Here is a 22,046-nt window from a genome sequence, read left to right as displayed (position 1 = left end):
AGGGGAGGAGCCGCGGACCTGCGCCAGGGGCGGGGGGAGGAGCCGAGCGGGCACCGCGGCGGGCGCGCGGGGCTGCGGCGGCGGCGGCGGCGGCGGCGGCTCCGGGTGAGTCCGCTCCTCCCCCTCCCCCTGCCCTGGCCCCCGCCCCAGGCCGATCCTGGAGGGAGGCCCCAGCGCGTAGGGGCGGGGATAGGTGCAGAGGCGCGCGGATCTCCTGCCCGCGAGTGCGGGTGCTGCAGCTCTCGCTGGCCGCCCCGGGGGAGGGGCACGTGGCCCTAGAAAGGGGGGTCCCGAAACACCTAGGTGTACCCCAACCTCACCCACCGATCCCCCGGAGGTGGGGATCGCTTACCCACTCCATGGTCCCCGAGGACTTAGGACTCTGCGGCCTCTCGGGGTCCTGGACATCATTCGTCCCCCCTGCAGCGCCCTGGGACCCCGGCATCTCCTGACCCCCCCACCTCCGAAAAAAATTCCCATCCTCTCTGCAGCCGGGAGAAGCTTTAAGGACTTCAATTCCCAGCAGCCCGTACAGCGCCGGGTCTGTGAAGTCTTTAGCCGCGGTAGCGCAAGGCCTGTCGGGAATTGTAGTCTCTAAGCTCAACGGGAGCTGGGGCCCCGGAGGTGGGAGGGGGTGGTTGGACCTCCCGGGGGTCGCCTGGGGTCGAGCAGCCGGTCCGAGTAGACCAAGACGTGAGGCTCGGACTGAGCTTTTTCTCCTGGCCACGGTCCCCAGATCCAGCTCCTCCTCCCACCACCTGGCGCGTGGGGACGGGTCCGCAGCCCCTTGTCCGCCCTACAACCCCCATGGGCTGCCGCCAGCCGCCGCCTCGGCTGCCACCCAGAACACGGCAGGGATAAGCGCAGGTGAGTCTGACCATGGCTGTCTCGGAGTCCTGGCCTTCTGCAATACCCCCACGACACCTGTCCGTCCGTGAGCTCTGGGCTGCCCGTCCCTGATTTCCCCCTGCACTCTCCTTCCAGTCCACCTCTGATGTCTGGCTCCAAACCATGTGTGGCTAATTCCCCTTCTCCCCACATGCACCTCTTTCTCTCCGGCGTCGGTGTCTATCTTTTATGCCCCCACCCCCATCCAGCCTTCCTTCTGCACCCATGTCTGTCTGCCCAGCCCTCCTTTGTATCCTTGCCCATCTGTGATCTCTGGCCATTGCCTGTCTGTCTGTCCTTTATTCCTGCACCCCATCCACTCTGCCAACCACTGTCTCTCTTTCAAAGATATTTCTGTCCTGGCGCTTCTAACTGTCCCTCTGTCCGCCCATCTCTCACACTCCCATAAATTACACACTAGTCCATTCTTTATGGCTTGTCCATCCCAGATTGAAATCCTTCACTTTCCCGGTGTCTGTCTGTTCATCTGTCCCTCTGTTCTGGGCCCCAGTTTGCCCTTCCCATTACCTCTGTCTCCCTTCCCCTTCTCTCCCTCCCTCAGCTTGGTCCTTATCTCTGCGTCCTGCACCTCGCATCCCACCCCAGCCACCGCTGCCCACAACCATCTCCTCTCTCCATCCCCGTCCCCCTTTTCTCTCCGCCCTGTCCCTTTCTACCTGGACCTGGCCTCCTCCTTGTTCCCCGAACCCTCCAGGCCCCTGCTCATGCTATTCCTGCTGCTTTGGATGCTTTTCCCCACTCCAGCCCCACCCCCACTGCTGGGGGCCACAGAGAGCCCCCCAGCTGCCCACCTCCTGGCCCCTTTGTGACGTAGCCTCCAACTAGTTCTTGTAGAGCGCTTCTCAGAGTGTGAGCATGTCTTGTTTGTTTATATGTGTTTGTTGACTTGTTTGCTCCATGTCTCCTCTCACTGGATTGTAACATCAGGAAGTCGGGGACATGTGGGGTTCAGTTCTCGGCTGGCTCTGGGGCACCTGGCACAGTGCCTGGCATGAGGCTGGTGCTCAATGGATATTCATCGAATGCATGGACGATGAATGGCGGTCTCCTCGTCAGTCCACACCTAAATTCTGTCCCTTTGTCTGGGCATCCCTAATCTCTGTCTCTTTGTCTGTCTATCCCTTTACTGTGCGTCCTTAATCTCTGCCCCTTGACTGGCCTCCCTAGTCTCCTCCTTGTCCATTTGTCCCCGTTCTCTGTCCTCCTGTCCATTCACGCTGGTCTCTGTCCCTCTATTTGTCCAATCCGTTACTGTCTTCTTGCCTGTACCCCGAATTTCAGTCCTGTCCATCACCCCAAATTTCTTTCTCATCGTCCATCCCTCCCCAGTGTACATCTCCTGATCCATCTACCCCCAGTCTCTGTCCCCTCGCCTGCCCTTCCCTTTCTCTCTTGCCCCTTTGATCCTTTATCCAGCCCTCTCCCAATCTCCTCTCTCATCTGCACCCCTGTCCGGCCGCTTCCAAGCGCAGAACCCACCGGCCACCATGTCGGGAGACTACGAGGATGACCTCTGCCGGCGGGCCCTCATCCTGGTGTCGGACCTCTGTGCGCGGGTCCGAGACGCCGACACCAGTGACAGGTGCCAGGAGTTCAACGACCTGCGAATCCGAGGCTATCCCCGGGGCCCAGATGCAGGTCAGCATCCCCAGCCGGCTCGGCCAGCCCCCTGTGTCCGCTACAGTCAGTATTTTCAGATTCGGAGCAGACTTGCTCAGCTTTCTGTTCCCTAGGCGGCCCTGGCCAGTCCCTCTTAGAGTCTTGCCTCCATCCTGCTTGCTGCTGGTCCCCCACACCTTTGATCTAAGAAGGAGCTAGGTGGGCCACTTGACTCTTGACCTTTGGTGTTTGGCCCCGCGAACCTCCTGCCCCCTGCTCCCCCGCCCTCCCCAGCCACATACGTGTCCCTTTCATGTATGGTGCTTAAAAGCCCAGGCTTCTGGCTCAGGCTGTCTGACTTGCCTGCGTTCAAATCCCACCCCCCACCCCGTGCTACTTACTAAGGGATGGCTTTCGGCAAGTAACTCTTCTTCTGTGCCTCCGTTTCCTCCTGAAAATGGGGATAATAAAAGTGACTATCTCATGGGGCAGCTGAGAAACTCATGATGTAACACACGTGAAGTGCTTAGAACGAGCCGGGCACACAGTGGTCATCCAGTAAATGCTGGCATGCACTTCCTGAGCACCGACTGTGCCCCAGGCAGTATGCAAGGTCCTTTGCATTGTTCCTCAACCACCCACAACGCCCTCTGTGGTACACGGAATCCCCATTTTCGATGGGGGGAAGACTCAGAAGGGTGAAGTGACTTGCCCAAGGCCACCCAGCTAGGAAGCGGCAGGGTTCCGAGCACTAGGAAATATCATGTGCACCTGAGGAGCCCGGAGGAAGCATGTGCGTAGAACTGGTACCAAGACTCACACTTGCTGAGCGCAGGGTGGAGCTCAGCACCTGGCGCGAGGCATCCAGGGACAGCGACGAGGAGTGAGGTCCAGAGAGCTGCTGTCGCGTGCTCAGAGTCTCGCAGCTCGCAAGCGCAAGAGCCAGATTTGACCCCAGGAAGTCTAGTGTGCTACGCAATTTGGGGGTCTCCAAGCCCACCCTCAGTTTCTAGGATTCCCTAGAAGGACCCGCAGAAATGCTGTCCTGCTCCTGGGAACGCTTCATTACAGCAAAAGGACAGAGATTAAATTCTGCGAAGGGATTGACACGTAGAACAGGGTCCGGGAGAGACCAGGCGTGAGCTGCTGGTCTCGGCCGCGTAGACGAGGCTGACCTCCCGCGTGGCCCCTCCAGGGGCCAAGCTAATAGGGCACGTCCTAGTCCCCCGGCGTCAGTCACACTGCGGACCGTCTGGCATGGCCCACGGCTCCACAGGCAAACAAAAACACTTTCAGGGAGGAAGTTCAAGGGCTTAGAGGTTCCTTCCCAGGAGCCGATCAAGGGCCAAATATTTCTTTGAGCAAGGTTGATCTTTTCCCACAACTACATCACCTCGCCAGGCCCAAATGGCTCCCCGGACCAGGCAGACAGAAATGAGAAGTCTGTCGGAGTTTGAGGATCGATGTTTTGACTTGGAGAGGGTCTGGGTCAGGCTGGCGGGAGAGGAAGGCAGCTCTTCGCTTTTTCTATCCTCTCCTCCGCCTTGCCCTCCCGAACGGCCCCCTTTTCTCCATTCTCCCCGGGCTCAGGCGACTGAAAAGCCCTTGCTTTGGTTTTTAGCAGGTCCCCAGAACTCTAAGCAGATGCTGTCACTTGGGAAGTAACACCCTAAGGGGGCAGAGGGAGTAGGAATCTTGGAGTTCGGCTGTCGTTGCCATTCGTATGGCCCCACAGGGTCACTGTCTCTCTCTCAGAGCCTCATTGTCCTCGTCTGTAAAATGGGATCGATCACAGTGCCGTGAGGATTACCACCATAGACCGCCCACTTAGATTCACTGGTCAGTTCAGGACGAGAGGGCATCCCCTCCCCACCCAGAGTCCCCTGCAGTGACGGGACACAGCCGTTCCACTCAGCTGTCCTCGCTGCCAACAGCTTAGTTACCTGCTCCTCCCCGCCCGCCGTGATCTATAGTCTGTACGGTGCACGCACGGAATTCCCGTGTGTTCTCCGTCGCTGAGACCCAGGAGCCAATCCCAAAACAGAGTCAAGTTTCCCCCAGGAGCCTCCCTCCTGGAAGCACTTCCTGAATGACTCAGGAACCTTTGGCTCAAGAACCAGGCTGTCCCTGGGTTTCCCTGAAAGGCACATCAGCACGCAGTCAGCCTTCGGAAGGCGTTAGCCGTAGTTTCTGCTGGAGCTGGGGACACTTGGCGGCAGCAGTATTACCAAGCGTAACAGTATTTGTCAGTCTAATAATAACCCACGTCTGAAATACCATTTCTTGGGAAATAGTGAAGCATGACAGCATGATGGTGAAGACTGTGGGCTTTGGGGCCAGGTGCTCCGGGGTCAAGTTCTGACTCCACCGCTGACCTAGGGAGACTCTGGTCCAGGAGACTTTGGCTCCATCGACCTCAGTTTCCCTTTGCGGAAAGCAGGTGTTCACAGCATTGCCAAGCTCCTAGGGCGCCTGTCAGGCGCAAGTGAGCTAATGCCAAGATAGCCCTTAGGTGTCCAGGACCTAGTAACCACTCAGTGGACGTCTGTCTTTCCATCTGCAGCCACGGGTCCCATTTACCTCCATCGTAAGAGGCAAGACCGATCCTTCCTATTTGGCAAATGGGGAACGTGGGGCTTGGAGCGCTTAAGATATGTTCCTGGAGCCACGCAGCCAACATAGACCTGGGCCCTTCTCCTGCATTCAGGCGGTCTCCTCTCTCCTGGGTCATCTCTGAGCATTTGGGGGGATGCTGGGTGAGGACAGACTGCTCTTTCAAACCCCAGATCTGTCCTTGACTACCTGTGCACCGTTTTACAAGTCGCTCCACCTCTCTGTGCCTCAGTTTCCTTGTCTTTAAAACGGTCGTGTAGATAGACACAGCCTGTGGGGCCGGGGAGGTGAAATGAACGGAGGTCCGGGCTCAGGACAATGCATGGCGAAGGCTAAAAGTTAGCTCTTCGGGGACAGCAGTGGGAGGGTAAGCTCTGACCCCACCCTGACCCCTGACCTTTGTCCTCACTCTCTCCAGACATCTCCGTGAGCCTGCTGTCGGTCATCGTGACATTCTGTGGCATTGTCCTTCTGGGCGTCTCCCTCTTCGTGTCCTGGAAATTGTGCTGGGTGCCCTGGCGGGACAAGGGAGGCTCGGCAGTGGGCGGGGGCCCGCTGCGCAAAGACCTAGGCCCTGGGGTTGGGCTGGCAGGCCTGGTGGGCGGTGGTGGGCACCACCTGGGGGCCGGCCTGGGTGGCCATCCTCTGCTGGGGGGTCCGCACCACCACGCCCACACCGCCCACCATCCACCCTTCGCTGAGCTGCTGGAGCCGGGCAGCCTGGGGGGTTCGGAACCCCCTGAGCCCTCGTACTTGGACATGGACTCGTATCCAGAGGCTGCGGCAGCTGCAGTGGCCGCTGGGGTCAAACCGAGCCAGACATCTCCTGAACTGCCCTCTGAGGCGGGTGCGGGCTCTGGGCTGCTCCTGCTGCCCCCCAGTGGTGGGGGCTTGCCCAGTGCCCAGTCGCATCAGCAGGTCACAAGCCTGGCACCCACCACCAGGTGAGACAGGCTGCTGGGCTGGGGGTCCACTCTGAACTTCTGATCCTCCTCTGTCTCTTTCCCAGATACGGTTCTCCTGAGCCCTGCAAGAGGAGAGGGCTAGAGGTCCAGAGTCCTGAGTCCTGGGGCAGGAAGGGGCTTGGGGTGTGGACTCCTGGGTCCTGGGGAGAGAAGAAGCTAGGGCCCCAGACTCCAGGGTCTGAGGGAGGAGGAGCCTAGAGACCCGGACTCTCAGAGTCAGAGAGTACAGGACTTCAGAATGAAGATTAGACCCCCGAGGCCCTGAGACCCAAAGCGATTCATCTCTTTCACCCTAAGCCAGGATTGGCGGTGGGACCTGGCATACAGTTTTTCATTATTGCTCATTCTGAGTGTGTTAAGAGGACCTAATAAGAACTAGATGTGAGCTGGGCGTTGGGAAAAGAGAAGTGAGCATGGCAGATAGGCCCTGCCCTCATGCCACTTACAGTCCAGGGCAAGCGGGTCCCCAGAGAGGCCAGCCCGGCCCAGCCAGGCCAGTGCTGCCAGAAAGCGGCTTGGGGGGCGGGGCACAGCTGTGGGCATCCGAGGAGTCGCTGACCCGGTCTGGGAGGGAGCTGGGGCCTTCCAGAGATGCCGTGGCTGAGACCTGCAGAGTGAGGAAGAGTCAGCCAGGCCCAGAGGTAGGGGTGCGAGCTGGGCATTACGGGAGGAGACAGCGGCCCGTGCAAAGGCCAGAGGGGAAGGAGGTCACAGGGCATTGTGGGAGCTGCCAGCAGTCACTGTGGCCTGAGAGTAAGTGTGCAAAAAAGGAAGCCAAGGAGACGTGGCTGTGGCTGTGGGTAGGGCCAGACCTCACGGGGCATTCAGGGCCTTGAATGCCTGGCTGAGGGGCTGAGACTCTGTCGTGGGGGCTCTGGGGAGCCACAGAGGGCTGTGAGCAGGAGGGGCAGGGTCAGTTGTGGGTGCAGAAGGACCTCTCTGGGGCCACATAGGAGACAGACTAGAGCCACACACTGCAACCCAGCAGTCGGGGCAGGAGAAGCTGAGGCTGAGCCAAGACTGGGCATGGGGAGGAGAGGGCGAGGACGGGGCAGGAGAGATGAGACTTGGGGCTGATGGCCGCCGGGTAGGGGGGGGGAGGTGCTGACAACACCCAGCCTGGCCTGGTGATGGGGTGGCTGGTGGATCAGAGGCTCTAGGAAGAGGCGTGGGTTTGAGGGTGACCCTGAGCTTGTCTGGATCTTGAGTGTGAGGTGTCTGGGGCACAGTCCAGGGAGAAACTGTCTCTCCGCAGGATCGTCTTGGGCCCCACAGTCATGGGAGAAGGTGTTTGAATCCCAGGACCTGGCCAGGGACCCAGGGGCTCACAGGAGATGGAGCGTGGGGGTCTTTGGGGAAGCCTTCCAGAGGCTGATGGATACACCGATCTGAGCCCCACCTCTCCCATTATATAGATGGAGAAACTGAGGCTCAGGGGGTGTCGATGACCTGCTCGAAGTCACCTTGGGAGCAAGGAGTGGCGGGGGGATCTGAATCCAAAGAAGGAGCCTCCCTTGCTTTCTGGGGCCAGAGCTTTCCCCTCCCTCCAGCCCCGTGCCTGCCTCTCAGCACATCCGGGGCATTTAGCTGAGCACCGCCCGTCGCTAGGGGCCATGTCTCGTGGACTTCACCCCGGGTGTGATGGTCCCTGCTGGACAGGGCAGTTGAGCCGGGGCCACAGGGACAGGACAGTCCAGGAGAGGGGAGGGACAGGCTTAGAGGGGAGAGGAAGTGAGGTGACTCTGGTGTCCAGCCTGCAGGCCTGGGCGCAGCACAGGCAATCAGGAGGAGGTGCGGGTCAGGGAACGTGCGGGGTCCATTGGGACGCCCAGGCTGGGCGAGGATCTGGGCTGGAGCCCAGGGGACAGATTTAGCAGACACCAGGCTGTTGATGGGTGTGTAAACCTGGGGCACAGATGAGCCTGTCCAGGGAAAGCGGGTGTGTGAGAAGGAGAGAAGCAGCACGGGGTGCTGAGGGGGCAGCTCTGGGCTTCCAGAATGTCCTATTGACACTAGGGACAGTGGAGAAGGGAGTTGAGAGAGAAAGGCCAAGCCAGGTGAAGCGGTGGTCAGGTGGGAAATGTGATACTGGCTAAGTCGGGAGATTTTAAGAAGGTTCAGGAGGTCTGGGCTGTGTGGGGCCTCAGGAGTCCACAGAGAAGTTATTCTGGGTCACGCACTTGAGGTCAGGAGGAAGCTTCTGGAAGCCAGTGCAAAAGCAGATCCTAGCTGGAGCTAGTTTAGAGAGCGGGATGCCCGCCCCCCAACACAGGTAGAGAAACTGAGGCTCAAAGAGAGCAAGCGGCTTGCTCGAGGTCAGAGCAAAGGAGGGGTGCGTGGCCACTTGGATGCCGTGTTTGGGGAAGAGGCAGGGGGAGTCTCCCGGGTCTTCAGATGCTGTCAGAGATCCCAGCCAGCGGCCCCACCTCGGTCTTCCCCACCCCCACAGGTACCCGGCCCTGCCCCGGCCCCTCACCCAGCAGACCCTGACCCCTCAGCCAGACCCTGGCAGTGAGGAGCGGCCGCCCGCCCTGCCCTTACCCTTGCCAGGCGGCGAGGAGAAAGCCAAACTCATCGGGCAGATCAAGCCCGAGCTGTACCAGGGGACTGGACCCGGTGGCCGGCGCGGCGGTGGCGCGGGCTCGGGAGAGGCCGGCGCGGGGGCACCCTGCGGCCGCATCAGCTTCGCCCTGCGGTACCTCTACGGCTCCGACCAGCTGGTGGTGCGGATCCTGCAGGCCTTGGACCTCCCGGCCAAGGACTCCAATGGCTTCTCAGACCCGTACGTCAAGATCTACCTGCTGCCAGACCGCAAGAAAAAGTTCCAGACCAAGGTCCGGAGGGGGGCCCTGGACTTCCAGGTCCCACGGTGGAGGGGCTGGGGGTCTGGACTCCTGGGTCTGAGGGAGGAGGGTCTGGGGTCTGGACTCCTGGGTCTGAGGGAGGAGGGGGCTGGGGGTGAGGACTCCTGGGTCTGAGGGAGGAGGGGGCTGTGGGCAGGACCCCTGGGTCTGAGGGAGGAGGGGCTGGGGGTCTGGACTCCTGGGTCTGAGGGAGGAGGGGCTGGGGGTCTGGACTCCTGGGTCCTATGGAAGCGGGGCTGATGGGCGTGGTGTCTGTCTCCCTCCCTCTCCCACCCCTGCAGGTGCACAGGAAAACCCTGAACCCTGTATTCAACGAGACATTCCAGTTCTCGGTGCCCCTGGCGGAGCTGGCCCAGCGTAAACTGCACTTCAGCGTCTATGACTTCGACCGCTTCTCACGGCACGACCTCATCGGCCAAGTGGTGCTGGACAACCTCCTGGAGCTGGCCGAGCAGCCCCCCGACCGCCCGCTGTGGAGGGACATCATGGAGGGCGGCTCGGTCAGTGGCCCCTGCATCCCTCTGCCTGGGGACCCTGGACCCCTCCGTTTCCGACCTCTTTGCCCTTGGACTTTATAACCTTCTAACTTCGTGACCCAGGCTTTTCTTTTGAAATTTATTTTATCTCGCAATATTGCAAGCATACAAGCACAGTGTAGAGATTGATATAATGGACCCCCATCCCCCCACCCATGCCAAATGCTGACGTCATGCCTGGACCCGAGATCTCCCAACTTCTGACCCCCCCTTTGACATCTGATGGGAACATTGTAACAGACACCCACCGACCACCTCCTCGCAACTTCGTGCTGTGACCCTCTGACTTTTGACCTCTGACCCGAGATTCCTGACCTTCCACCTCTCTGACCCTGGAGTTCCCAGCTTTTATTTCTCTGACCTTTCACCTTCCAACCTCCGGGCTTTGCAGTTCCCAAGCTTCCTGAAACCCGCCACGCCTCCGATCTCTTTCTCTGAACATTTTACGTTTCAAGTTTGTGATCACCAGATCTAATGTCATCCTCAGGTCTCCCCCCGAATCCTGATAGCCTCAGATGTACCTGGGTCCCCAATATCCCAACACCCCCAGTTCCTCCAGCAATCAGATTGTGGGGTCCACAGCGCCCAGCACAGACCCCCACCCCGCCACTGGCCTTCTTCTGTCCATCCAGGCGCTCCAACATGCTTGTTGGGTGTCCTGACCCCTTCTGCACCCCCAAACCTCAAACTCCCAACTCCTAGGCCCTCTCGGTTCTAATCCATGCGCGTCACAACATTCCAGCTGTCTGCTGATGTGGGGAGGCCGTGTGTGTGCTGGGTGTGAGCCCTGTCCTAGCCACGCTCGAAGTCCTGCCCTTCTCTGAGCCTCAGTTTCTCCATCTGCATGATGACACAGTTGCACTGGGTCCCCATGGCTCTTCCTACAGCCCCCTTCATGGGACTCTCCCTGCCTCCGCTTGTCTCCTTGTATCTGTCACTTCTTCTCTTTCCCCCTTATTATCACAGGAGGCCTTTACTCATTTATTTGTGCCTTCATCCCTGACAGTCCTCGGGGGCTCCAGGCCTAGGTGGTCGCAGTTAGCTGTCAGAGGCAGAGAGTGGGGGGTCCAGGGACCTGGACCTCCGTCAGTGTGGCGAGGCTGAAGGACTGGGCAGGGCGGGTCATGGGGACAGGCCAGCTCAGCCCCCGCTTCCCGTCTGTCCGTGAGTGCTGGTGTGGGAAGCTCTGTCCTCTGGGGTCTCACTTAGGGCTGGCGTGTCCCCCTGCCCTCCCTAAGACTGACTTCTCCGTGTCTGTCACACTGTCTGGATCTCTGTCCCTCACTCTGGGTCTCTATCACTCTGTCCAGACCCTCCACCAAGTCTCGATCCCCATTTCTTGGCATCTCCTGCCTCTTGAGGACTCTGTCTCCCTCCACTAGGTCTCTGTCTCCCTCTCCTCCCTGTCTCTGTACTCTTCTCTCTGAAGTTCCTGCTTGTTTGTTCTCTCTCTCTCTCTCTGGGTCCGTATGCTCCCTCTCTGGATTTTCTTGCTTTAGGGCTCTGTGGGGTCTGCCTTTCAAGGTACCTTGGTCCTTGTCACAGCCTATATTTCACTATGTTCTCTCTCTCTCTCTCTCTCCCCCTCCTGCTCCCTCCCCACACTCATGCCTCTTCCAATCCCCCCTGCAGAGCACCTGGCTTTGCCGGGCAGCTGTGGCCAGGGAGTTCCCAGGTTTGGCAGGGTCAGACTGGCAAGTGGGTGGGAACCCCGAGCCCTGGATGTCAGGGAGGAGAGCTGGGGGCTCCAGGCAGGAAAGGATGTGAAGGAGGGACTGGGGGGAGACGGCGGCAGGACGCGGCTGAACTCCTTTTCCCAACTGCAGGAAAAGGCAGACCTCGGGGAGCTCAACTTCTCTCTCTGCTACCTCCCCACCGCCGGCCGCCTCACCGTGACCATCATCAAAGCCTCTAACCTCAAAGCGATGGATCTCACCGGCTTCTCAGGTGGGTCCGGAGGCCCCAGGTCGGAGGGAGGAGCATCCGGGCCGGACTCCTGGGTCTGAGAGAGGAGCATCCGGGGGCACCGGAGTCTGAGGGAGGAGGGGCTGGGGGTCTGGACTCCTGCGTCTGAGGGAGGAGGGGCTGGGAGTCAGGACTCCTGCGTCTGAGGGAGGAGGGCAACGGGGACCCAGACCCTCGGCTGGGACTCGGTCCGAGGGAGGAAGTCGAGGTTCAGTGCGCGCCATGCCCGCCCCCAGACCCCTATGTGAAGGCCTCTCTGATCAGCGAGGGGCGGCGTCTGAAGAAGCGGAAAACCTCCATCAAGAAGAACACGCTGAACCCCACGTACAACGAGGCGCTCGTGTTCGATGTGGCGCCCGAGAGCGTGGAGAGCGTGGGGCTCAGCATCGCCGTGGTAGACTACGATTGGTGAGGGTCAGGGTCATGGCCAGGGGTGGGGCGGCTTGCGCCCCCTCCCTCCCAGAGTGCTCACTGCCGCCCCACCCCCACCCCCGCCCCCCAGCATCGGGCACAACGAGGTGATCGGCGTGTGCCGAGTTGGCCCGGACGCCGCCGACCCCCACGGCCGCGAGCACTGGGCGGAGATGCTGGCCAACCCCCGCAAGCCCGTGGAACACTGGCATCAGCTGGTGGAGGTGAGTGGGGCGGCCACGCAGTGACGCTGGCGACGCCATTCACGCACTCGTTTCGTCGTTGGGGCCTAGGTTGGAATCCCTGCTCTACCAACTTTAGCTGTGCGACTTAGGGCAGGTTACTTGACCTCTCTGTGTCTCAGGTAATTCTGCTGAGAAATGAGGTGATGGTGGTGGTTGTAGATTTTTTAAAAGTTTATTTATTTACTTTTGAGAAAGAGTGAGCATGAGCAGGGAAGGGGCAGAGAGAGAGCAAGAGAGAGAGAGAGAGAGAGAGAGAGAGAGAATCCTAAGCAGGCTCTGAGCTCTGGGCTCGAACTCACTAACCGGAAGATCATGACCTGAGCCAAAGCTGAGAGTCGGATGCTTAACCAACTGAGCCACCCTGGCAACCCTGGGATATGGGGATTCAGTGAGTTAATGCAAGATTAAGTGTCTGTCCCTCCCTAAGGGCTGAGCAAATGGTCAGCTACTGTTACTGTTATTTCCCATGATGCTAAGTTCAAACTAAAGGGGAACAGCTGAGTGATGGAGCTGGGTTGGGTTTTTTGGGGGTTCGGTTTTGGTTCAGTTTGTTTTAAAGCAGCCTGTAATTGCGAATCAGTGGATTTTCAACAATTTCTTCTTTCTTTTTTTAAAATTAATTATTTATCTTTGAGAGAGAGGAGGCAGGGGAGAAAGAGTGTCTGAAGCAGGCTCCATACTCAGCACAGGGCCGGCTACGCGGGGCTCGATCTCAGGACCCTGAGATCATGATCTGAGCTGAAATCAAGGGTCGGACTTCGCTGACTGGGCCACCCAGGCGCCCCAACAATTTTTTCTTAGTAAGAAAATAAAGTCTTGGGGCGCCTGAGTGGCACAGTCAGTTAGGCTTCCGACTCGGCTCAGGTCGTGATCTCAGGGTTCTTGGGTTCGAGCCCCACATCGGGCTCTGTGCTGACATCTCAGGAGCCTGGAGCCTGCTTCAGAGTCTGTCTTCCGCTCTCTCTGCCCCTCCCCAGCTCGTGCTCTGTCTGTCTCTCTCAAAAAATAAATAAACATTTAAAAAAAGAAAAAAGTCAAAACGGAATAGAACAGAAAATTTCACAGGGCAGCACCCATCATAAGGAGCATACTGTCATATTTTTGTGGCCCTGGGGAGTGTGCCCCAGAAGTTTGGAAGGCCTCTGGAGATAGAGGCCATCTGGATGGGGGGGCGGGAACTGCCCTTTAGCTTCCAGGGTCCTGAAGGGGCTCTCGGTGGACGTGACATTTGAGCAGAGGCCTGGAAGTGGAGAAGGAAGGGGTATGGGTGAGGGTTTGGAGGTTAGGAGAAACTTGCAGGGAGAGAGCCCAGCGGGCAGTCCTCCTACGCAGGGAGAGGCTGGCTCAGGCGCCTGATGGCAGAGAATAGGAGGCCTACGGGTCACGTGAGAACCAGCTTGACCATTTTTTTAAGTTGATTTCTTTATTTTGAGAGAGAGAGAGAACAAGCAGGGGAGGGGCAGAGAAAGAGGGGGACGGAGGATCCAAGGCAAGCTTCTTGCTGATAGCAGATAGCCCGATGCAGGGCTCGAACCCACAAACCAGGAGATCATGACCCAAGCCAAAGTCAGACACTTAACTGACTGCCACCCAGGCGCCCCACAGCCTGACCATATATTTTTCTTATCATTTACAGTCATCACATGATCAAGAGAAATTCTGAAACATGGCCAGTCTCTCCTTTGAAACAAAACAAACAAACAAAAGCAAAGAAATAGGTTTTGAAAATACTATCCATGAATTTGGTGTCATTAAAGCCAAGACCGGAAAATTATACTAAATTCTGTTTAGAGTATAAATAAACATTTAAAGTAATGTGAATTGCGGGCCACCTGGGTGGCTTAGTCAGTTAAGCGTCCGACTTCAGCTCAGGTCTTGATCTCATGGCTCATGGGTTCAATCCCCACACCAGAAGCCTGCTTGGGATTCTCTCTCTTTCCCTTTCTGTGCCCCTCCCCGACTAGTGCTTTCCCTCTCTCTCAAAAATAAATAAACTAAAATAAATAAAGCAATGTGAATTGTGATACACTTACTCTTCATTGTTTTTGACATTTTAGAAATGATTTTAATTTACCAGGAAAAAAAATTAACCATAAAAAAGATGGAAAGAGAAAGCTGTTTATTTTTCCTTTTGTCTCAGGCTCTGCAATGTCACAGGACCAGCCTCTGTTTAAATTTCTTTTTAACACTTATTTATTTTTGCGAGACAGAGCAAGACAGATCATGAGCAGGGGAGGGTCAGAGAGAGAGGGAGATACAGAATCTGAAGCAGGCTCCAGGCTCTGAGCTAGCTGACAGCCCAGAGCCCGACACGAGGCTCGAACCCACGAACCGTGAGATCATGACCTGAGCCGAAGCCGGACGCTCAACTGACTGAGCCACCCAGGCGCCCCAACCAGCCTCAGTTTAAAAATTGATATTCTGCACATAGTGGGTTTTTTTGTTCCTGGATGAATTTTGATTTTTCAAACTGTCGCATTGCAATAGTATTTCTTGTGATTGCCGAGTCCGGGCGCAGCTGAGTTTGCGCCCAGGGTGGACGGACTCCTCCCGGGCCGGACGGTAGCTTTGCTTTGGACTTTTCTTCCGGGGGCGAGGAAGGATTGTAAGCGGCAGAGCGCAGGGCTCAAGTGTGGGTTTGGAAAAGCCCGAGGCTCGATTTAGAGAGACAGAACCCTCCCTCCACCGCTCACTCTTCTCCTAATTTACTCGCTCGTTCCACAGACTTCTCTGGAAGCTGCCGGGTGCCGTGCTCGTGCTGGGAGCACAGAGAGGGGTGGAATCCTGGCCAGGAGGGTCCTGACCCTGACCTTCAGCCAGTAGCACACGGCAGTGCACGGCCCCAGAGGGTCTTTCTACCCCCCACGCTGACCCTGCCCCTTCTCTGCTCACAGCCCTCCCAGGTCCCCAGAGGCTCCAAGACAGAATCTCAGCTTCTCTGAGGCCCCTCTGAGGGTCTGTCCCCATCACCCCTGTGGCCTCCTCTCTCCTCAGATTTCCAACGACATTTTTTTGTGCCTCGGTTTCCCCATCGATAGAATAGGACGGCAATCCCGCTTCAGGGCTGAGTGGAAAAGGGCGTTGTAAATGAGGAATACAGACGTGATGTCTTATTACCGTGCTTATGAGTGATCGTCCTGTCTCTGCCCCCATATCTGAACCTTCTGGATTTCCCATTTCAGGAAAAGACTTTGTCCAGCTTCACAAAAGGCAGCAAAGGATTGTCAGAGAAAGAGAACTCAGAGTGAGGGGTAAGGAACCCAGACCAGGGGAGGAGGGAGGTTGTGGCCCCGGACTCCTGGGTCTGAGGGAGGAGGGGCTGGGGACCAGGATCCCTGGGTCCCTGGGGGGGGCTGTTGATGGGGCTACCACGGGTCACAAGCCTGTCATCTCCTCCCAGTTGGGTCCTGCAGGTCTGGCCTAGGCTCAGGATCGGACCAGCCTCCCTCAGGACCCCATCCCTTCCTGCCCGGACCGTGAATTCATCTCCTCGAAGCCATAACGTCCGAGCTGCGTGGTGCGGGGCAGGCTGGGCCTCCCCGTCCTTCTACCCCGCTAGGTGCGACGGTGGGAGGCAGGCGGGCCCAGCTCCCTGTTTCAGGGTTGGGGGGGCATTCAGTCTCCACTGTGTCTGTCTTCCCTTCCCCAGGGCTCCCCTTCCAGGCAAGGGGCCATGCATGTCTGGGGGACCCCAGCACCCCAAACCCTTCATCTTTCTGTCTGTCTCTTTGCTGTTTGTCCAAGACTCGATGTCCTGACCCTTGTCTTCGCCGTGAATGTCAACAGACCAGTCCTCCGTGCGCCCCCAGACACACACACACCCGTGTCTGCCTTTCTGTTCAACACGCCCTGCGTCGGGCCGTTCCCCCCACTGCTGCTGCCACCAACGCCGGAATAAACACACCCCGCGGGTCTCACTCCGCCTGGGCCTCCTGTCCTCTCTGGGACTGGGAAGCTGGGCTGGGACATCCTGGCTGTGGGTTCAGACAAGGGTTTTATTCACTGGCCGAGTGACCGCTGGCCACTAAACTGGTCTCTTTGGAGCCTTGGTATGTAAATGTTACATTTGCCGGGACGCTTACGATTGTAAGACACAAAATGCAACCCAGACGACTGTAAGCCACAAGCAGAACTGAAAGACCTTTGTACATGGTGAGTCTGAGCCAACAGGAGGACTTCAGGCACGGTCGGATCAAGGTGGTCAGGTGACTGCATTGCTCCTTAGGACTTTGTTCTCAGGCAGGTCTTTGGGGCTCCAAGCTTATAATGTTATATCTGTTACGATGGCATCAGCTGCCTAAAACAGAATTCCAACAGAATGGGCTGAAACGATAATAGATTCCTTTTGCTCACATAACAAGTCTTACAAAGACACGCAGTCCTGGTGTTAGTTCAGCTGCTCAGCGTTCGGCACAGGGTTGGGATCTCTGAGTTCGTTCTGCCTTCCCTTCGTGAGTACAGACTGAAGCAGCACCAAGCATTATGTTCTAACATGGTGGCATCTAAAGCAGGAAATGTGGGGGCGCCTGGGTGGCTCAGTCGGTTAAGCATCTGACTCCTGGCTTCGGCTCAGGTCATGATCTCCTGGCTCGTGAGTTCCGGCCCCACATCCCGCTCTGCCCTGGCAGCACGGAGCCTGCTTGGGATTCTCTCTCTCTCCCTCTCTCTCTGCTCCTCCCCCACTTGGGCTGTCTCTGTCTCTCTCAAAATAGATAAATAAACTTTAAAAGAAATTTAAAAAATAAAGTGGAAGTGTGACAGGCCCCTCCCCCTGTGGGTTTCTCCCCAGAAGTGTTCTCCTTATTTCTCATCTACCAGAGCTGGGTGCAGTGGCCACCCCGGGTCGCAAAGCAGTCTGGGAAACCTATCTGCGTGGGTTTTGCTAGAAAGGCAGCACAGAGAGAGGAATGAATGATCGTTGAGTAGGAAGTTAACAGGACCTACTGCAGTTGCCCTCAGAGCAGATCATTTCAGAGACAGAACTGGTTTTCCTCTCTCTCTGTCTATGCTTCTGTACCATTGAGGAAAGGATTCAGACGGGTCCTCTCAGGGCCTTGGATGTCCACTTCAGACCAATCATGAATCCAGCTAGCGAGCTTGCTGTCGGCACCCTTTCCCGTGACTGAGGCTCCCTCCCCAGCCCACCTCGCTGGGATTGGCTCAGGACCTCATCCCTCCTGCCCAGCTGGGAATTCATCTCCTGCAGTCATAAGGTTCTCTCTTTTTTTTAAGTGTAATTATTTTGAGAGAGAGCACGCGAGCATGAGTGGGGGAGGGACAGGGAGAGAGGGGGACAGAGAACCCCAAGCAGTCTCTGTGCATTCAGCACAGAGCCTGGCGCGGGGCTTGATCTCACGAAACCCCAGGATCATGACCTGAGTGGAAACCAAGAGTCAGACTCTTAACCAACTGAGCCCCAGGCGCCCCCATGAGGTTCTTCAGGAGAGAACACAGGGGTCCCTTGATCAACAGTCCCCAGAGATTGACACGGTAGTGGGCAGGGTCCAGGCCTTCAAAGTAGCACGTGACCCCTACACTCCGCCCTTGGCCGCCTGGCATTAATTCACACCCGCTTGTTCATATGCACCATTTCTAAGAGTTCTACAACGAAAATGGCACAACCACTGTATTCGTTTGCTAGAGCTCCCTGGCAATTCCTATCTGGCCAGAAATTATCCTTTCGACGTTCTGGCGACCGGAAGTCTGAAACCAAGGTATCCACAGAGTTGGTTCCTCCTGGGGCTCTGGGACTTTGCCCCATGCCTCTCTCTGAGCTCCTGGAAGCTGCTAAAATCCTTGGCGTCCCCTTTTAAAAAATTTTTTAATGTTTTTTTTAAATTTGTTTTTGAGAGACAGAGAGAGAGAGAGAGAGAGAGCAGGAGAGGGTCAGAGAGTGAGGGAGACACAGAATCTGAAGCAGGCTCCAGGCTCCAAGCAGGGCTCGAACCCACAAACCGTGAGATCATGACCTGAGCCGAAGCCGGACGCTTAACCGACTGAGCCACCCAGGGGCCCCTCTTTGGCATCCCTTTAACTTGCAGATTCCCGTCTGCTTCCATCTTTGCCTTGTACCCTGAGTGTCTCTGGGGCTCAAATCTGCCTCTGCCTTTCTCTCTCTGCTTTTTTTTTTTTTTTTAAAGCTTATTTATTTTGAGAAAGAGGGAGAGAGAGAGAAAGCAGGGGAGGAGCAGAAAGAGACAGTTCCACACAGGCCTCATACCATCAGCGCAAGATCATGTGAGATCATGACCTGAGCTGAGGTCAAGAGTTGGGCGCTTAACCCACTGAGCCTCTCTCTCTGTTTGTTTTAAAGAACATATAGCACCGATTTGTTTTCACTGAACTCCAGCTAGGGACACATTACTCTCTTTTCTCAAGGAGTGAGCAGCACTAATAAATGTCAAGGTTATAAAGATATAATCGCATTTGTAAAGTTCATCCTAAAGGTAAATAGGGCAGCCTATTAACATCCACAAGAATTGCAGGCTAATTTTAACTTAATAAATATCCTGAAAATTCCCCCAAGGAGACAGTCCATCATGCCAAAGAAACTTATGCTTTAAAAGAAATTTTTTAACGTTTATTCATTTTTTGAGAGACAGAGCGTGAGTGTGGGAAGGTCAGAGAGAGGGAAACAGAATCGGAAGCAGGCTCCAGGCTCCGAGCTGTCAGCACAGAGCCTGATGCGGGGCTCGAACCCACAAACCGTGAGATCATGACCTGAGCCCACGTCAGACACTGGCTGAGCCACCCAGGCGCTCCCAAAGAAACTTATGCTTTCAATTAATGTCACACTCTACTGGTTTCTTGGGCAGTCTGTTTACTTTTCTTGCAATCTGTGATGACCCCACTACCTTCCATAAGAGTTTATCTGGTACCCAAGTGAGCTATGAAGTCAGACGGTCTCGACTCAAATTCCTCCACGCCCATTAGCTCTGTGACTTAGGGCAAAGTGTATAACCTCTCAATGCCTCAACGTCTTTAACAGTAGGATGGTGAAAATGATAATGTCTGCCTCACAATAATGTTGCATGGATTGGAGCGCCTGGGGGCTCAGTCGGTTGGGCCTCTGACTTCAGCGTTTACCTCACTGTTAGTGAGTTCGAGCCCCGCATCAGGCTCTCTGCTGTCAGCACAGAGCCCACTTCGGATCCTCTCCCTCTCTCTCTCCCCCCTCCCACTTGTGACTCTTAATTCAGGATGACCTCATCTGCAGAGCCTTGACTTAATTATATCTGCAAAGATCCTTTTTCCAGAGAAGATCCCCTTCATCTGGGGGATTAGGACATCGACACGCCTTTTGGGGGCCAGCACTCAACCTACTACAACCACCTCGAGAAACAATTTATCGGTTTCTTACAAAGTTAACACAAACTTCCCATGTGACTCAGCAATCTCACACCTGTTTATCCATGAGAAAAGCCTGTGTCCCCACAAATATCCACAGCGACCTTATTCACAGTAGCCCCAATCTGGATCACTGGAAACAACACAAATGTCTATCTATAGGCACAAAAGAGCACAAACAGTATGACTCCATTTGTGTGAAATTGCAGACAAGGGAGCATGAATCTATAGGGATAGAAATCGATCAGGCTCGCCGGGAGCCAAGGCAGTGGGGATGGGGGACTGATTACATAGAGACACAAAGGAACGTTTGGGGATCACAGAACTGTTCTGTTTATTATTGTTGTTGTTATTTTAGAGAGTAAGGGAACACAAGTGGGGGAGAGGGTCAGAGGGAGAGAGAGAGAATTCCAAGTAGGCTCCACATCCCAGTGTGGAGTCTGATGCAGGGCTCAATCCCATGATCCTGGCACCATAACTGGAGCCGAAATCAAGAGTTGGATGCCCAACCCGCTGAGCCACGCAGGTGCCCCAGAACTGTTCTGTTTCTTGGATGTGGAGGTAGTCACATACCTTTTACATGTGTCAAAACTCATTGGACATTACACTTAAAATCAATGCATGAAAAAATTTAAGTGTGGCTCCGTTGGTTGAGTGTCTGACCTTGGCTGAGGTTGTGACCCCACGGTTTGTGGGTTTGAGACCCGCGTTGGGCTTGCTGCTGTCAGCATGGAAGCTGCTTCAGATCCTCTGTTCCCCTCTCTCTCCACCCCTCCCCCACTCTCTCTCTCTCTCTCTCAAAAATAAATAAAACATTCAAAAATTTAAGTGTGGCAAAATACACAAAGCATAAAATTTACCTTAACCTTTATAAATGGACAGCTCGTTAGTGTTCAGTACATTCACATTGCTGTGCAACCAATAGCCACTTTTTTTTTTAATTTAAGAGAGAAAAAGCACAAGTAGGGGAGAGGAGTAGAAAGAGAGCATCTTAAGCAGGCTCTGCGCAGACGCAGGGCTAGATCCCATGACCCTGGGATCATGACCTGAGCCAAAGTCAAGAGTCGATCGCTCAACCAACTGAGCCACCCAGCAACCCCTTTCCATAACTCTTTTTATCTTGCAGAATGGACGCTTTATACCTTTTAAACAATAACTTCCCAACCCCCCTCCTCCCAGCCCCTGGCACCATTCATTCACCATTTTACTTTGTCTCTCTAAATTTGACTGGATACCCCATATAAGTGGACTCATACATTACTGGTCTTCAGCTATAACAAATGTACCACACTAATGAATGATGTTAATAATAGGGGGAGTTAGGGGTAGGCATATGGGGATGGAGGGAATTAGAACCATCTGGTATACAGTCCCCTCTCATGGTAAATGAGAGCTCTGTACTTTTTGTTCAATTTTTTCTGTAAACCTAAAACTGCTAAAAAAACAAAAAAAAAGCAAGCAATTTTAAAGTCATAGATATCAGCTGAGCAAAAACAACAGGTGTCCGCTCTACGGGTCCATAGCTGCAGTACATGTCCACGCTAATAATAGTTTGCATGTCTGGGTGTGATTATTTGAGACTCGAAGACATAATAAAGGTGAATTCCCTTTGTGTATTTAAGTATTTGAGACCAAGGTCATTCATTATTCCTGGGCACACAGCTCTCTTTCCTCTGATAGAGTTCTCTAGGCCTGCCTTTCCGACTTGGCTAGTGGAGAGAGGTAACCAATCAAGAGTGTCTCACTAGTGACGTCACCAGTCACCAAGGCCTCCAAGGACCCGGCGCGCTGTGGCGCCCTCTGGCGGGGAAAAGGGAGGCTGTGTCTGCGAGAGCCGATCTGGTCCACCGGCTCCGGCCGGGTGCTACACACCTCACGCCCCCTGGTGACTCCAGTCGCTTTTCGTCCCCACGTTGCCAGTGCCTGGTGGGAGAAACCCGGCCAGGAGACAGAAATGCTGAGGGGAAGGGAAGATAAAAAAATTCCCCTGCAACCAATGAGATACAGATGAGCGCATCCAATGAAATCGTGCAGGTATCCGATTAGCTGGGGCAGCGTTGCCATGAACACAGGAGTCTCTACAGGGTTTGCAGGGTTGGTGAGTCAGGCACTGAGCGCCACCTGGCGCTTGCCTACCCTCGGTCACTTACTCCAGCAAGCGCGTGCTGGTTGAAGGCAGCCCACGGAGCGGGGCAGCGCCTCCGTGACGTCACCGGCTGCCCAGCCGGCCCCGGAGCGCGTGAGCGCCGGTGCGAGTTCGCGCGAGCTCCCGCGAGCCCGCCAGCAGGTCGCGCGCACTTTCCGCCTGTGCGGCCGCTGGCGCGCATGCGCTCCTGTTTCTCGGTTTTTTTCTAGCGCGGAACCTTAAAGGGCGGGAAAGGGCTGGAGGCACCGCCTGGGGCGAGAGGCGCGAGGGTGACAGGCAGGGCGACGGCCAGGCAGGTGGACCGAGGTGGGCTCTTTTGCCCCAGAAAAGACCTGGGAGAGGATGTGGCCCCATAAAATCCGTTGTTGAGGCCCAGAGCCCCAAAAAGAGAGAGACGTCCGGAGACGGACTGGCAGGAACGGAGCTCCACGGGGACAGAGACCTGC

The 22,046-nt window shown here is 56.0% G+C and overlaps 1 protein-coding gene across 8 annotated transcripts in view; it reads left to right on the top strand.

Annotated features, from left to right (window-relative positions):
* SYT3 (synaptotagmin 3) overlaps nt 1-16,029 on the top strand; it is a 16,419-nt gene extending 390 nt beyond the window's left edge. For 2 of the 8 annotated variants that reach the window (XM_029925662.1, XM_029925661.1), the window contains exons 2-11: nt 737-867; nt 2,077-2,547; nt 5,540-6,065; nt 8,536-8,920; nt 9,232-9,450; nt 11,313-11,433; nt 11,688-11,859; nt 11,954-12,086; nt 15,290-15,358; nt 15,521-16,029. In XM_029925662.1, coding sequence (XP_029781522.1) covers nt 2,397-2,547; nt 5,540-6,065; nt 8,536-8,920; nt 9,232-9,450; nt 11,313-11,433; nt 11,688-11,859; nt 11,954-12,086; nt 15,290-15,355 — 1,773 coding nt within the window. In that variant the 5' untranslated portion in view covers nt 737-867; nt 2,077-2,396 and the 3' untranslated portion in view covers nt 15,356-15,358; nt 15,521-16,029. Of the gene's footprint in view, nt 1-65; nt 106-736; nt 868-2,076; nt 2,548-5,539; nt 6,066-8,535; nt 8,921-9,231; nt 9,451-11,312; nt 11,434-11,687; nt 11,860-11,953; nt 12,087-15,289; nt 15,359-15,520 lie in introns of those variants that run through there. The other 6 variants (XM_029925667.1, XM_029925666.1, XM_029925663.1 and 3 more) reach the window with 5 other exon arrangements.
* Nucleotides 16,030-22,046: the final 6,017 nt, after the last annotated feature.

This window comes from Suricata suricatta, chromosome 16 (assembly GCF_006229205.1).
Source record: "Suricata suricatta isolate VVHF042 chromosome 16, meerkat_22Aug2017_6uvM2_HiC, whole genome shotgun sequence".
Lineage (NCBI taxonomy): Eukaryota > Metazoa > Chordata > Mammalia > Carnivora > Herpestidae > Suricata > Suricata suricatta.
This window is presented reverse-complemented; position numbering and strand designations above follow the sequence as displayed.